At 43.1% G+C, this 14,798-nt stretch overlaps 1 protein-coding gene across 1 annotated transcript in view; it reads left to right on the top strand.

Annotated features, from left to right (window-relative positions):
- LOC126413138 (O-acyltransferase like protein-like) overlaps nucleotides 1-14,798 on the top strand; it is a 343,086-nt gene that overhangs the window by 140,609 nt on the left and 187,679 nt on the right. Inside the window, exon 3 of the mRNA XM_050083031.1 lies at nucleotides 945-1,162. Within this exon, the coding sequence (XP_049938988.1) occupies nucleotides 945-1,162 (218 nt within the window). The remainder of the gene's footprint in view (nucleotides 1-944; nucleotides 1,163-14,798) is intronic.

The following is a 14,798-nucleotide window of genomic DNA, read 5'->3' as shown; positions in this document are numbered from 1 at the left end:
GGGCAAGATAAGTCGTAGGATACCTCCTAGCATTACGGCGGACCACATTTTTCCCAGCGTTGTGCGGCAACTCGGCGTGGCATGGATTCAACAGAAGTTCCCTACACAAAATATTGAAACATGCTGTCTCTTAACAGCCGTCCATAATTGAGAAACGTTACCGGAGCACGATTTTGTGCATAAACTGACCTCTCCATTATGTCCCATAAGTTTTGGATTGGATACATGTTCTGCAATCTAGGTGGCCAAACCATTCGCTCGAATTGTCCAGAATGTTCTTCAAATCAACCGTGAACATTTGTGGGCCGGTGACATGGTGCCTTGTCATCCATAAAATTCAATCGTTGTTTGGGGTCATGACGTCCATGAATAGCTGCAAATGGCCTCCCGGCAGCCGAACAACCAGAGGACAGTATCGCTGCCCTCGGTAGTTATGTGCAGGCTGTCGGCCACTGTTTTATCCGTTGTGAGAGGTAGTGTCTAAAGTTTGGTATTCTCAGCGCGCTCTTGCCCCTGTGGATCTGGGAATTTTAAAATCCCTAACGATTTCCGAAATGGAATGTTCCATGCATCTAGCTCTATTCGGCGTTCAAATGCTTGCCGTGTGGCCATAATCGTGTCGCAAACCATTTAATATAAATCACCTGAGTACAAATGACAGGTCTGCCAATGCACTGCCATTTTATATCTTGTGTACGCGATACTATCGCCACCTGGACCCTGTCCATTCCACGTAAGCAGCCCACACCGTTGTGGACCCACCACCAGCTCGCACAGTACATTGTCGACAACCTGGGTCGATGCCTCCGTGACTTCTGCACGACATTCGAGCAGTGCCTCTCTTACCAACTGACTTTCGCCACCTCAGTGCATTGTGTAATTCACCCGTGTTATGTGTTGTCCTCAGGCAGAAGGTGATCAGGCGCTGCGGTGTGCTTTTCCAGGGGCGCCAGCACCGCCTAGAGCGGCGCCGCGACGTCTTCCGGTGGGGCGTGTGTCTGCCGCCATCGTGCGGGCCCGACGACGCCGCCTCCCTCGTTCGTGACGCAGCGGCTCTCGCGCTGCCCCCGGAGGCGGGCGCGCACGTCGTGGTCTCCAGCGACGCCTGCCACAGCAGCGGCGACCGCGACGGCCGCCGCCTCGCGCCGCACCCGCTCCTGCTGTGAGTGCCTCCTGTACCTGTTTCCTTCCGTGTAAGCGCTCACCGTCTCACTTCGTAAAAATTTTTTAATTCATCACTGATCTGAATGATTTGGTAAGGCCCTTCACAAATTCTTCATCAGTGCCAACCTCTTTCTCCCAGATAGCATTTGCAACGTATGTCGTCAAATTATATCTGGAATGTATTCCAATATGTCTTCCTCTACAGTTTCAACCCTCTGCAGCTCCTTCTTGTAACTTGGAAGTTATTCCCTAATGTCTTAACAGGTCCCATCATCCTGTATCTAATTCTTCTCAGTGCCTTTCCTATAAGTCTTGGAAATTGGAAATTTGTTGTAAGGTCTTATGGGACCAAACTGCTGAGGTCATCGGACCCTAAGCTTACGCACTAGTTAATCTACCTTATAGTAACTTACGCTAAGGACAACACAGACACCCATGCCCGAGGAGAACTCGAATCTCCGACGTGGACAGCCGCCGTATAACCCTTTCTTCGCCATTTCTGCGCCGAACCTCTTCGTTCCTTACGTTATCTGTGTACCTAATATCCAACGTTCTTCTGTAGCACCTAATGTCAAATGCTTTGTTTCTCTTCTGTTCCGGTTTTCCCATCCATGTTTCACTACAATATATGCTGTGCTTCAAACGTACATTTTCAGAAATTTCTTCCTCAAATTAAGGCCTATGCCTGATACTAAAGGACTTCTTTTCCATAGCAACACCTTCTATGCACATGCTAGTGTGCTAGTCGACTTTTGTAAGCAATTGTTGCTTCGTCCGTCATAGGTTGTTTTGCTTCTAAGGAAACAGAATTTCTTAACATCCCCTACTCCATGACCACCAATTTTTACTTTAGCTTTATCGCCATTCTCTTCTATGCCACTTCCCATTACTTTCGTATATCTTCGGTTTATTCATAATCAATATTCTGTACTCATTCGACTGTTCATTTCATACAATAGATTCTGGACTTCTTCTTTCCCTACAAAGATTATAGCAACGACATCAGGAATCGTTATCGTTCAAATACTTACTCCCTGAATTTTAATCCGATTCTTGAATCTTTGTTTTTATGTCCGTCATTGCTTCTTCTTATATACAGAACGAACAGTAGGGGCGAAAGACGGCGTCCCTGTCTTACGTTCTTTTTAATCCGACCACTTCGTTCTTGGTGTTCCAGTCTTATTGTCCCCTCCTGGTTCTTATACATATAGTATATTACCTGTGGATCCTAATAGCTTATTCCTACTCGTATTTTCCTCAGGACTGTGAACGTCTTATACCAATTTACAATGTTGAACGCTTTTCCTAAGGAGGCAAATCCTATGATAGTGTCTTGATTTTTTTTTCAGTCTTGCTTGCATTATCAGCTGAAACGTCAGAACTGTCTCTCTGGTGCCTTTACCTTTCCTAAACTCCAACTAATCGTCGTAGAACGGATTCTAAGTTTTCTTTTCCGTTCTTCTGTGTATTATTATTGTCAGCAACTTGCATGCACGAGCTGTTCAGGTGTTTGTGGGATAGGTCTCGTACTTACCTGCTCTTGCTGTTTTCAGAATTGGGTTGTTGATATTTTTTTCGAAAGTGCAATGGTATATCGCCGTCTCATATCTTCCGCACACTGACTTGAATAGTCGTTTGGTTGCCAACTCCCTAAGTGTTTTAGAAATTCCGATGGAATGGTACCCATCCCTTCTGTCTCATTTGAACTCAAATCATCAATATCTCTTTTAAATTCTGATTATTACTGGATTCCCTACGTCCTACATGTCAATTCCTGTTTATTTATCTGTCACGTCATCAGACAATTTCTCATAAAGGACTTCAATATACTCTTTCTACATCAACGTTTTACAGTTGAATTCTCGTTGCACTGTTAATGTTACTACCGCTGCTTTTCTTTTCATAGAAGGTTGTTTCGACCACTCTACATGCTTCATCATCCTTCTTAATATGATTTCTTTTTAGATTTTTCTGACACTTTCCGGTTAGCGTCTTGCCTTGACTTCTATGCAATTCCTATTTATCTCATGTCTAAGTGATATTTCTGTATTCCTGTCTATTCCTGAACACTTTTGATATTCCTCCTTTCGCTAATAAATCGACGTATTTCTCCTGTTACCCAACGTTTCTTTCGCAGTTACTTCCGCTGTACTTGTATTTGTCTGCCCAATAATTGTGAGATCTGTCTTTAGAGACGGTCATTCCTCTTCAATTGAACTGCTTACTATGTTGTTCCTTAACGCAGTGTCCTCATCTTTGGCGAATATCAAACGCGTCTGATGATTCCTCAGTACTTCAGTAGAGGAAAGGTGCCTAATATGAGACACACTTTTGTAAATCCATTTGAAAGACCTAAACGTAAGTGCAATTGTATTTTTTACGATGGTAATAATATGTTGCATTATTTAATTTTATCATACAATTTTTCAGAGTAGTCATTAAGTCTTCACAAACAAGGCATTTCGTAGAAATGAGATCAAGGTTTCCTAATATGAGACAGTAATAATATTTTGCTTTAATTATTTTATTACAGGATAATGACATATGAATATACATTTTTTACGTATTCATTCATTTCTGTTATCCTTCACTCATTTCACACTACTTAGGTTTATATTTACGACATCCGGGGCAAACAAAATTGTCTTCTGTGCACCGCAATCTTCATGAGCCCAGCGATATCATTTCGTGCACTGTGCCCATGTCTCCCCGCGTTTGTCTTTAGAAAAGCGGCCAGTACAGAACAAACACGCTGAATCATCGTCATCACTGCTGTCTGAATCCCGTCATCAAGATGGACATTGGATGCCGAGTCACTAGACGATTCTCCTCCTTTAGGTCTACGATTTGAAAAACTTTCTGGCTGCTTTCTTAGCTTCAGCCTCTGATTTCTTCTGTTTAGATTCTTGCAATTGCTTCGCACAATGAGCTGAAGTTAGTAACGCAGCAGAGCACGAACGCGATGTTTGGGCTATTTGACTATCTCCAGGTCGTTTTGCGATGTGTGGGAGAGGTCTGATGTCTGCCGGGCTGACAGCCTGACCATCGCCATCAGTAGTTTCATTTTCGTTTTTGGCATCTCTTTCTTGAAGAGCGTCAGCATGGCGATGAATTGAACATTCATGTTCCCTAATTATATTTCTGTTCCATGGGATGAGACCTGTTTTTCTGAAGGCGTTCACAGATGCTTCCACTATTGCTGCTCGGTTGTAAGCTGCCCCAAATAACCTGGCTGTTAATAACGGGGTGATAACACGACCTGGGTTACTTCTTAACCACATTTCTATCTCTTGGGCATTGTAGGCCCCAAAATCCGACGTCAAGTGGATGCGTTTTATGCGTTGAGTGAGGTGGCAAACATACAATATGAACATTGTTTTCACGTGCTTTATCTTACACATCGAGATTCTTTGTGTGGGAATAATGCCCATCAAGAATCAAAATGACGGGGTCATTTGAAGATGGCTTTACATGACTCACAAAATGATCAAACCACTGAGTAAAAATGTGAGTTTGTATCCAGCCACTTGGATGACAAGCTGATATTGATCCTGCAGGTGCACCGTCCATCGATTCCTGCTTCATATTCTTCCTTGGGAAGACGATTAGTGATGGAACATAAGTGTCAGCTGCGCTCATACACGTTACAACTGTGATGAGATTTCCCTTTTCTGCTGAAGTCAAGGCAGCAACTTGTCTCTTCCCTTTCATAGCAATAACCTTGCTGTGTTTGTGCTGCACAGACGTCGCCCCAGTTTCGTCAACACTAAAGACTCGATGTGGGTTATGGTTGACTTTAGGTAGCACAGATTCGTAAATATAAAAAAATCTCCCCGAATTTTCTGGAGTGAAAGCTTTCACTCTTGCTGCTGCAAGATCCTGAGGAGTTCTCATTGATAAAATGGGATATCTCTTAAGGAAAGCTCGAAGTCATTTCTTTTCTGCTGAAGCCTTTTCTGAATTGAAGGAATTCTGCAGCCTATTCCTGACAGCTAACTGGAAGGCCATGCTTCGTATGTCCTCACATTTAAGAGCATAAAATCGCTCTTCCATTGCAAGTATTTCACTGGTTCATCTTCCAGTTGAGATGAGTGAACAGGCCTTCTGCCAAGATTAACACCAACCAGCTTCTCGGGTGTACGAGTTTTATCCTTCACATATCTTTCCAAACTACGTTTTGGTACAGCAAAAACTTTAGAGGCTTTTTAAGTACCCCATCTCGCCATTTTTCACACATGTAATGGCACGAACCATGGTGTCTTTATCCTTTTAGGTGACAATGCCATCAACAAAGAATAAATACAATAATCAGACATACTTCTTAAAGGACTTCAACTTCTATGATTTTATATGTTAGATTATTTTTTATACGTACTATGAACGGAGTACTGTGAATTTCGACTAATATTGATCAACTTCTGAGCAAAATACTGCCTTGAAAGAAAGTTCCAGAAAACATTCCAATTTCTGATCATAAGACTAGTCAAAGTAACCCCAGTTTATGATAATTTAATCGAATTAAAATAAACGCAGGTGCCAAAATTTTACTACAACAAATAATAAAATGTTGTTATCTCATGATAGTATTGCGTAAATTATGTATAACAAATCGTGAGAGAATGAGTTCCCCCAATATGCGATAAGTATCGTAACATGCGACACTGTCGCGTATTTGGATCCCCAAACTATTGAATATTAGGAATTTCGCCATCTTACACAAAGAATCACGCACTTGCTAACAACGTTCGTTGAAAATGAGCCTAATTGTCAATAATTATAGCTAATACCGTCACAAATAACAACAATAAAAGAGTTCAGTAATATCCATTCACATTTAAGCTGAAATATTGTCTTAACACCGATCTCACTAAAACTCCTAACACAAGAAATTTTGTATCAACCTCTACGTAATGTGTCCGGCTCAACTATGGCGTCCTACTAGCTGTGTCATTGTCTGGCACGCAATAGACGCTTTTAAGGAACTCTCCACCAGAGTGTAACCCCTAACATGAGCACAGTTGGGGTGTCTCATATTAGGGTGCTATCGCATAATAGGCACCTTTCCTCTATCCCAATTTTTTCCACGCACGGGACGATATTCCACCATTATACAACAACGTAAATATCCCTTATCTCGAGCAGAGGTACTTGTCCAAGAGGATGGATGACAGGTAAGAAACTGAAAGCCAATCACCGATTGCAACAATTTGCTAAATTCTCAATTAAAATTTTGAAACAATTTTGACCCAGTTTTTCAGACGATTTTCAGATATGATTCCCTCCTAGGCGTGAATTTTAATGACAATGTCTGTGCCTTAAAAGCGCAACAGGAATTTCATTGAAAAGTTTGTGAAAGAAGCACATTAATAATTCTTAACCAGGCATAATGCGATATCACTGTATAGACGTGTAATAAGGCTCGTCCATATAGAGGAAATTGTTGCGTTTACCATTTATATTATATAAAAGTAAACTCTCACGTCGACTTGCCTGATAGCTATAAACATTACGAAACACAGCAGAAAAGTGCTTGGTGATGGGAAGCATGAGCATTTATTACTGGTGAAAAAGTATTAAACGGGACTGAGAGTTATTAGGTAGACCAGTAATGGTGCAAATATATATAAGCACGTTGTTGTATGGTCAAAGGAAACCTTTTAATACAGTGGAAAGATGAATGCAGATTGTGGTAGAAAAACATTCTAAAAGTATTCGTTGCAGGCAAGGTGAACAGTGGGCGTTGATAAATCATCAGATCGCACGTTATCTCCTTTTTTATCGACCTTTATCTCTTTAGACTAGAACTCTTTTCTTGCAATGAACTACGACTCTTGTGACTCAAGAAGGAAATATTTTCAGTGGTTCCGGGAGGGAAGGTTTCACGAAGCATTACAGTGACGTAAATATAAGCTACCCAGTCCCCTGGCGGTTAAAACCAAGAGACACCATACGGCCAATAAAGAGCGATAAGGCGGCATCTGGCGCCATTTCCAGTGAGCAGTAACCACTTATTGCTGAAAGATACGAGGCCCAAGTCGGTCTCGCCTCCCACTATATAGTGAACGCAGTAGCCTAAGAGCCATAGAATCGTATTGGCTTTCGTTCGTGGGAAAAAGGAAGAGCCTGGACGTAGAAGGATGAAAGCCTAAATGACAGTTTCGGTCGATCGGGTGAGGAAAGCCAGCCGTCGTCTAAACCAGATCCAGTGTTCTCAGCCGCAAGAGACATGCCAATGTCTTAATATATCAGTTTGGAGGCAGCTGCTGCACTGATTCGTCACACCATCCTCCAAGATATCCTCGCCAAAACAAGTTCAACAGGGGAGAGCAAGCAACACCTTCACAGCGACGAAACAAGTGTCTGGTAGTGACATGTTTAGGTTTACAGTCCATTATCACGGAAATCGGAAAATTTGTACGACATAATACGCTTTACACAAAAAATATGGGTATCTAAAATCCAGACTTTCTGAAGTGATGTAAGGGAGTGAGGCGCATGCTCGAGAATCATCGGTAACCGATCTCCAATTGAGACAACGCTCTTCATGGGGCAAGGATCAACGATGACACCTGGCGATTTATGGCGATCACTCACCATGGCCCATGAGATTGTGACGGCTGTAAATCCCAGTAAGTTCAACAAGTTTCGTTTCCATTCATTAATGCGCGCTCCAAAGAGATAACAAAAAGTATCTAAGGTTTCCTTGAGCAAGGGAATTTCATCTGAATTACGGATTAAGACCATGACATCGCCCACATATGCTCGTAACGAAAACCGCTCTCCTAGTAGCGACCACCACGTAGCTAAGCATCGATACGGCAAGGTAAAGGCTCTAGAAATAACAAAAACTTTGACATGGGGAGGGGGCACCCTTGTGAGACACCCCGTCAGATAATGATTTGGGTTATGTTGGCCATTCACGACCACAGACGCTTGGATGCTACTAAACGCATTTAGTAACACTCGACAAGCTTCATCGTATAGGCCGACAGCTTCCAGTACCCACAACAAGAAATTGTGAGGTACTCGGTCAAACGCCTTAATGAAATTAATAAAAAGTAACGCCCCAGGCGCAGAAGTGGTGGAAGTCACCAACACAACATCCTGGCATTCTAAGATAGAGGTCATAAACGTGCAACTAGAAACACAACTTTGGTAAACCGCAAAGATTTTTGCAAGCAAGACCGGCAGACGGCTGTTTACTGCCCACCCAAAAATTTTATATTCAAAATTAAGCAGCATAATCGGTCGGAATTAGTCAATGATTGAACATCGAGATATTTTCGGGATCAAGACAATCTTGCCAATCTTCAAAGGGGCGGGAATCAGCCCCCTCTTCCCCCCTCTCTCCCCCCCCCCCCCCCACCCCACCCCCCACCCCCGCCGGCGAACCTCATTTGCCAGCAACTTTATTGTGTCACCTATAAGTGGCCAAAACTGCACATAAACTTCTTTACGTAGGCCATCTAGTCCCTAGTCCCGGCGATTTCCTCGGAGGTGAATGAACAATAAAACCACAGATGATATCTCGCTAAAAGCCATCTAAAAATTCATCATTTAATGCGAGAGTGACTACAGAATCCAGAGAAGAGGTAAAATCATCAGGCAGCACAGATTCAGAAGCAGGCGCTGCATGCGATCTGAGAAGTATTGGTGTATCGTACGCGATATGTCTTCTTGTAACGTCGTCACATGCAAGTCTTTCTAACGGTCGTAATAAACAGGCGTTTACAGAGCGATCTAAACCAAATGAGAAGGTATAAGGCGGTTGTTTCATCTTGAAGCGAGGAGCGTGGTTTTACCCTCATCCTATAGCTTTTCATTTGTGCCGTTTTAACGGAAGTAGTTTCGCTTCCAAGCGCCGAGCATCTGCAATCCAGAGGGGACCTTTGATGGGCGCTATAGTAACGATCTCATAAAACGACATAGTAAAATTCGCCCTTGGAACGCTGAATCACATTAACGCCGTTAGAAGGCGCAGTATTGCATTCTCTACATTCTCTATGTAGCAGGCCGTAAGAGAGGTATTTTAGCCCTTGCAACGAAGACCGCGATCTCATTCTTCGTGAATAAAGCCATCAAGAAGAGGATTCTCTAAATGTGATATAGTTAGCACCCAAGAGGAACGACACAGATGCAACAGTTCTCACACTTGATTGAAAGTCATAGCCACGGCACAGTGATAATTGAGGCTAGGGGGGGGGGGGGGGGGTATAATATCTATCGCCAATAGTTGCCACACAATGAATCAGAAGGTCGAAACCGGTCAAATCCGTTGCTCGAGGTAGTGCTAAAGTATGTATGCTTCACAAGGTTTGGAGATTTCCAGATCAACGAATCGCGTAACCGCAATGAACCAACAAAAGTTCCCGTCGTAATTGGAATTGAGGGTCAGGTCTGCAGGAAACAACGCACAGTTAAAATCACCGCCTATCCGAGTTCTCTGCGGACTTTTATGAAATAACTATGCAATGCAATCCCTGTGAAAACACGAAAGATTTAAAATTAAAGAAATATCGGAAGAGGTACTGCCTATGCGCCTATCATTTTTAAGTGTCTCGATATTAATTATCAGGACACCTTCCCCACAAAACAATGTAGAAAGTTTAGATGCTACATTAAAAAAAGGTAGAAACTTCAGGAAGGAGAAACTAATCAAACAACGCTTCTTGCAAAACAGGAACTTGGACCTTCAATCACGTATAAAATGTGCACCGCTGTAAATGGGAGTTCAGATCTGATTGCGTTTTCTTTCTGAGTGAGAAAAATATGTGCCTGCATCCGTTATCTACAGGAATCAATTACAAGTCATCACCGAAAGGTGGCATCAGTGTGGCGCGCCGTGGTCAACGGCAGAATCGATGGAAGAATCGGTTTTTCGGATTTTTATGCCTCTTCTTTTAGCGTGTCACCGCACGCTCCGGGTGAAAACGTTATACAGGGTGAGTCACCTAACGTTACCGCTGGATATATTTCGTAAACCACATCAAATACTGACGAACCGATTCCACAGACCGAACGTGAGGAGAGGGGCTAGTGTAATTGTTTAAAACAAACCATACAAAAATGTACGGAAGTATGTTTTTTAACACAAACCTACGTTTTTTTAAATGGAACCACGTTAGTTTTTTTTAGCACATCTGAACATATAAACAAATACGTAATCAGTGCCGTTTGTTGCATTGTAAAATGTTAATTACATCCGGAGATATTGTAACCTAAAGTTGACGCTTGAAACCTTCGACGTTCAGTTGCGTGTTGTAACAAACACGGGGCACGGTCGGTGAGCTGCAACATACATCGCGTTTCTACAGAATGATCTGCCAACGTTGCTCGAAAATGTCCCACTGGAAACGCGTCGACGTATGTGGTATCAGAATGATGGTGCACCTGCACATTCCGCAATTAACACTAGGCTGACCCTTGACAGGATGTTCGACGGGCGTTTCATAGGACGTGGAGGAAGCATAAATTGGCCAGCCCGTTCTCCGGATCTTACACCTCTGGACTCCTTTCTGTGGGGTACGATAAAGGAAAATGTGTACCGTGATGTGCCTACAACCCCAGAGGATATGAAACAACGTATTGTGGCAGCCTGCGGCAATATTACACCAGATGTACTGCTGCGTGTACGACATTCAGTACGCCAGAGATTGCAATTGTGTGCAGAAAATGATGGCCACCACATTGAACATCTATTGGCCTGACATGTCGGGACACACTGTATTCCACTCCGTAATTGGAAACGGAAACCACGTGTGTACGTGTACCTCACCCCTCATGGTAATGTACATGTGCGTCAGTGAAAAAGACCAATAAAAAGGTGTTAGCATGTGGACGTAATGTGCTGTTCTAGTCTCTTCTGTACCTAAGGTCCATCTCCGTTCCCTTTGGATCCCTACGTAATTCGGTGCTCTCCGATACACACGATCGAACAGCGGAGTAGTGGTACTCAAGCGTCAGCTTTAGGTTACAATATCTTCGGATGTAATTAACATTTTACAATGCAACAAACGGCACTGATTACGTATTTGTTTATATGTTCAGATGTGCTAACAAAACTAACGGGGTTCCATTTAAAAAAACGTAGGTTTGTGTTAAGAAAAATACTTCCGTGCATTTTTGTATGGTTTGTATTAACCAATTACACTAGCCCCTCTCCTCACGTTCGGTCTGTGGAATCGGTTCGTCAGTATTTGATGTGGTTTACGAAATATATCCAGCGGTAATGTTAGGTGACTCACCCTGTATACTGTGGCTACGCAACAACGCAGCCTCTGCATGTGGCTACGTTGGGGAATCACATATAACGTCCAGAACTGGCGCGAAGAAGGAATCTCCACACCCCACCCGACTGGAAGTGGGCGTCGTGAATCCGGTTCAGTGACTAAAGATGAAGTAGACAGTATAACATTTGAGCTATTAGCCAGTTTTTCCTGCATTACCGTGTCACCCATTAAATTAGCATTATGGACCGGTTGCAAAATTTCCTCAAAAGGCGGGGGGAGGGGGGAGGGGCGGGAGCGGGAGTAGAGAAGTTTTCTCACAATGTGTGGCCTGAGGTATGGTCGTAAAGTCCATCGAGATGCTATGGAGTGGGGCTATACAACATTCCTATCCTCAGGCCATCCTGAAGAAACTCTCTCAATTCCACTGGAATCACCCAGATTTGGTTTGGGTAGAAGCGCCCTCCGACTGAATCGTTGAATCGTTGCAGGGGGTGGGGAATCGGGGAGTGGGGGGGGGGGGAGAGGAATTCATCTGAGTCGTTACCATCCTGAATTCGTCAATACTTGTGCTGAATTAAGGATAGTGGTATTATGGTGACTACAGTTGCAATGTTATGACGCGAATGTACGGTGAAAAATATCGAGAGCTATGAGGCAGTAGTTCCGATTTGTTCCTCAGTACCTGGGAAGACATGACGTCCATCTGTTATGGAACAAGATCTGCTAATGCCTACTTACGACGTTGTTCGTAAGTTGATTTTAACAAAACCACACGACGCAGGCAATTTCATTGAAGGTCACCCCTTTCATTACAGTGAAAGCAGGTCCTTACTTGTCCTGCATGAGTAATAATGACACAGTAACCACACACCTGTAAGTGAGAGGGGATGTTCCGTTTTTCACACATCTCCACTGAGCGAATAACACTGCAATCGATGTTTGGGGGACCAGCGTTCTCTTCCTATACTCCGTATTTCCCCATATGGGAGCAGTACTTCCTTAAGGCAACAGCCATCAACTTCAAGTGGAAGATTAAAAATCCTAAGATTAGTACATTCGACTTCTGCATTAGCAGAACCATGCTATTCGTTCCGCCGTGATGGAGTAAGAAACCTTTGGTAACATGATGCCTAATTACCCGGTCTACTTGAAGTATCTGACAAAAAATATGTTGGCATCTGAACCAAAGTAAGCCGTAATCACGTTTTCTGTAGCGACCTCAATCTTGTCTACAAGCCAGTCGTGACTCTCCAAGGATCTAGTTTGAGCATGATGCATGGACTTGTAGAAGCTGAAACTTAAATTACCATTACGTGGAATACTCTTGGGAAGCATGGTAGACATCATGGCAGGTGTTAACGCCACAACCAGAAGAGCTACACTAACAAGAAACGCCGCTGGATAAACGACGATTTGATGCACACAGAGACGCACACTAGAGGAAAACAAAGAAAGCCATCAGTGCATTACAGTAGAGACAGCGAAAATACACGACCTGCTCCACCTGAAGCGTGAAGGGGAACTAACATTGACTCAGCTACTCAAGCACGATGTACAACCTGCCCTCACAGATTAACTTCTGCCAATACCTCAACCCCTACCTTCAAAACTTGACTGAAGTTCTCTTGCGAAACGTGCAGGACTGCAATTGCTTGAAGAAAGGCTATTGTGTACCCATGGCTTAGCCACAGCCTGGGGGGATGCTTCCAGAATGAAATTTTCACTCTGAAGCCAAGTGTGCGCTCGCAAGTGCATGCCCGCGAAAGGCAAAGATCTCGGTCTGGAACACAGTTTTAATCCGCCAGGCAGTGTCATATTAACGGACACTCTGCTGCAGAGTGAACATTTCATTCTGGAAACACCCGCAGGCTGTGCCTAAGCCATGTCTGTGCAATATTCTTTCTTCTAGGAGCCCTAGTCCTGCAAGTTTCGCAGAGGAACTTATGTGTAACTTAGAGGGTAGGAGATAAGGTAATGGCTGAAGAAGTTAAGCTGTGAAAAGGGGATATGAGTCGTGCTTGGGTAGCTTCGCAGCTGTGATGTGCACAGAGACACGCACACACAGCACTGAAATAAAAAAATAAAAACATTTACATCGTTTCGGTAGAGGCGGAAGCGTGAGGACACGGCATTTGCTGGCGAAAGGCAAAGGTCGCATGTTCGAATCTCGGTCTCTCGCACAGTTTTAATACGCAAGAAACTTTCATATCACAGTGAAAAATTGAAAAATTCATTCTGGAAACAAGCGTTAAACATAGTTACACCAATACATTACTTTTCGCAAGTTTTTATCCTAACGAAGGTAAGGATACTGGAAGGAATATGTCATACGCTTAAAAGATTGTACTGGCCACCCCTAGAGTGCTGTAAGTGGTGAAAAGTTGCCGAAAGTGCATGGGCCTAATAACTCAAAAAATACACTATCTGAATCAAAAATTGTGTTACAAAAACCATTTTACTTTTTGATGCTGCTCCATAGATTTCACACAACTGTTAAACTTGGTTCTTTCTGCTTACGGCTGTCAAATATTTTTGTTCTTTTTTCCTTTTATTTTTATGGAAATTTCGAGTATTAGTCATCAGGCATACAGCCAATAGTCCAAACATTAGGAGGGTAAAAGCGGTGTCCAAGTTGTAACGTATACAAAAGTAAATAAAAACGACGACAACAACATATATTACGTTCATAAATTATGGTTCCACCTGACAGTCTCACTTTTCTACTGTGAGAGATCTCTCTATTTTGACATCATGTCCTCACTGAGTACGTCGCAAGACTCGAACGGTGGATCATGTAGGTATGTCATTCTATGATATCATGACAGTTTTCCATACGATTGAGATAAGGTGGATTTGGGCGTGTCAAAAATAAATCCCTGCTGGGATCTTCGAACAGCTTCTTCTCAGTGCATAGCTAAAAGATAAGCAGGTTGTTTATTGAAACATCCAGTATTATCAGAAGCAGTAAGTCCACTCGGCAATCGCGATGCTAGAAACAAGTGGGTCCCTGTACAGGAACCAAATTCCGAAATAGTAACACGCGGAAGAACACCACGCCATAACATCGTAGCTACATCTACATCGAGATCTATACTCTGCAAGCCACCTTACTTTGTGTGCGGAGCTTATTTATGGTTCCACTACCTGCTCCCTTCTTCTCTGCTCCATTCGCAAATTGCGCGAGGGAAGAAATATTGTCGGAACTCTTTCGCGTTGGTTCTAATTTCTTGTATTTTCTCGTTCGGTATGCAGAAGTAGCAATATGACCTCTGACGCTTCCCGTATTCTCTCTTAATTTCAATATTAAAAGTAGCCGTGAAGTGTTTCCTTCAGTTTGGAAATCGAGTTGAACTCACGAGGGCTTAAGTCAGGGGAGTGCAGTAGGTGGTATTGCTCCCTTGTAGC

The sequence above is a fragment of the Schistocerca serialis genome, chromosome 7 (genome assembly GCF_023864345.2).
Source record: "Schistocerca serialis cubense isolate TAMUIC-IGC-003099 chromosome 7, iqSchSeri2.2, whole genome shotgun sequence".
Taxonomy (NCBI): domain Eukaryota; kingdom Metazoa; phylum Arthropoda; class Insecta; order Orthoptera; family Acrididae; genus Schistocerca; species Schistocerca serialis.
This window is presented reverse-complemented; position numbering and strand designations above follow the sequence as displayed.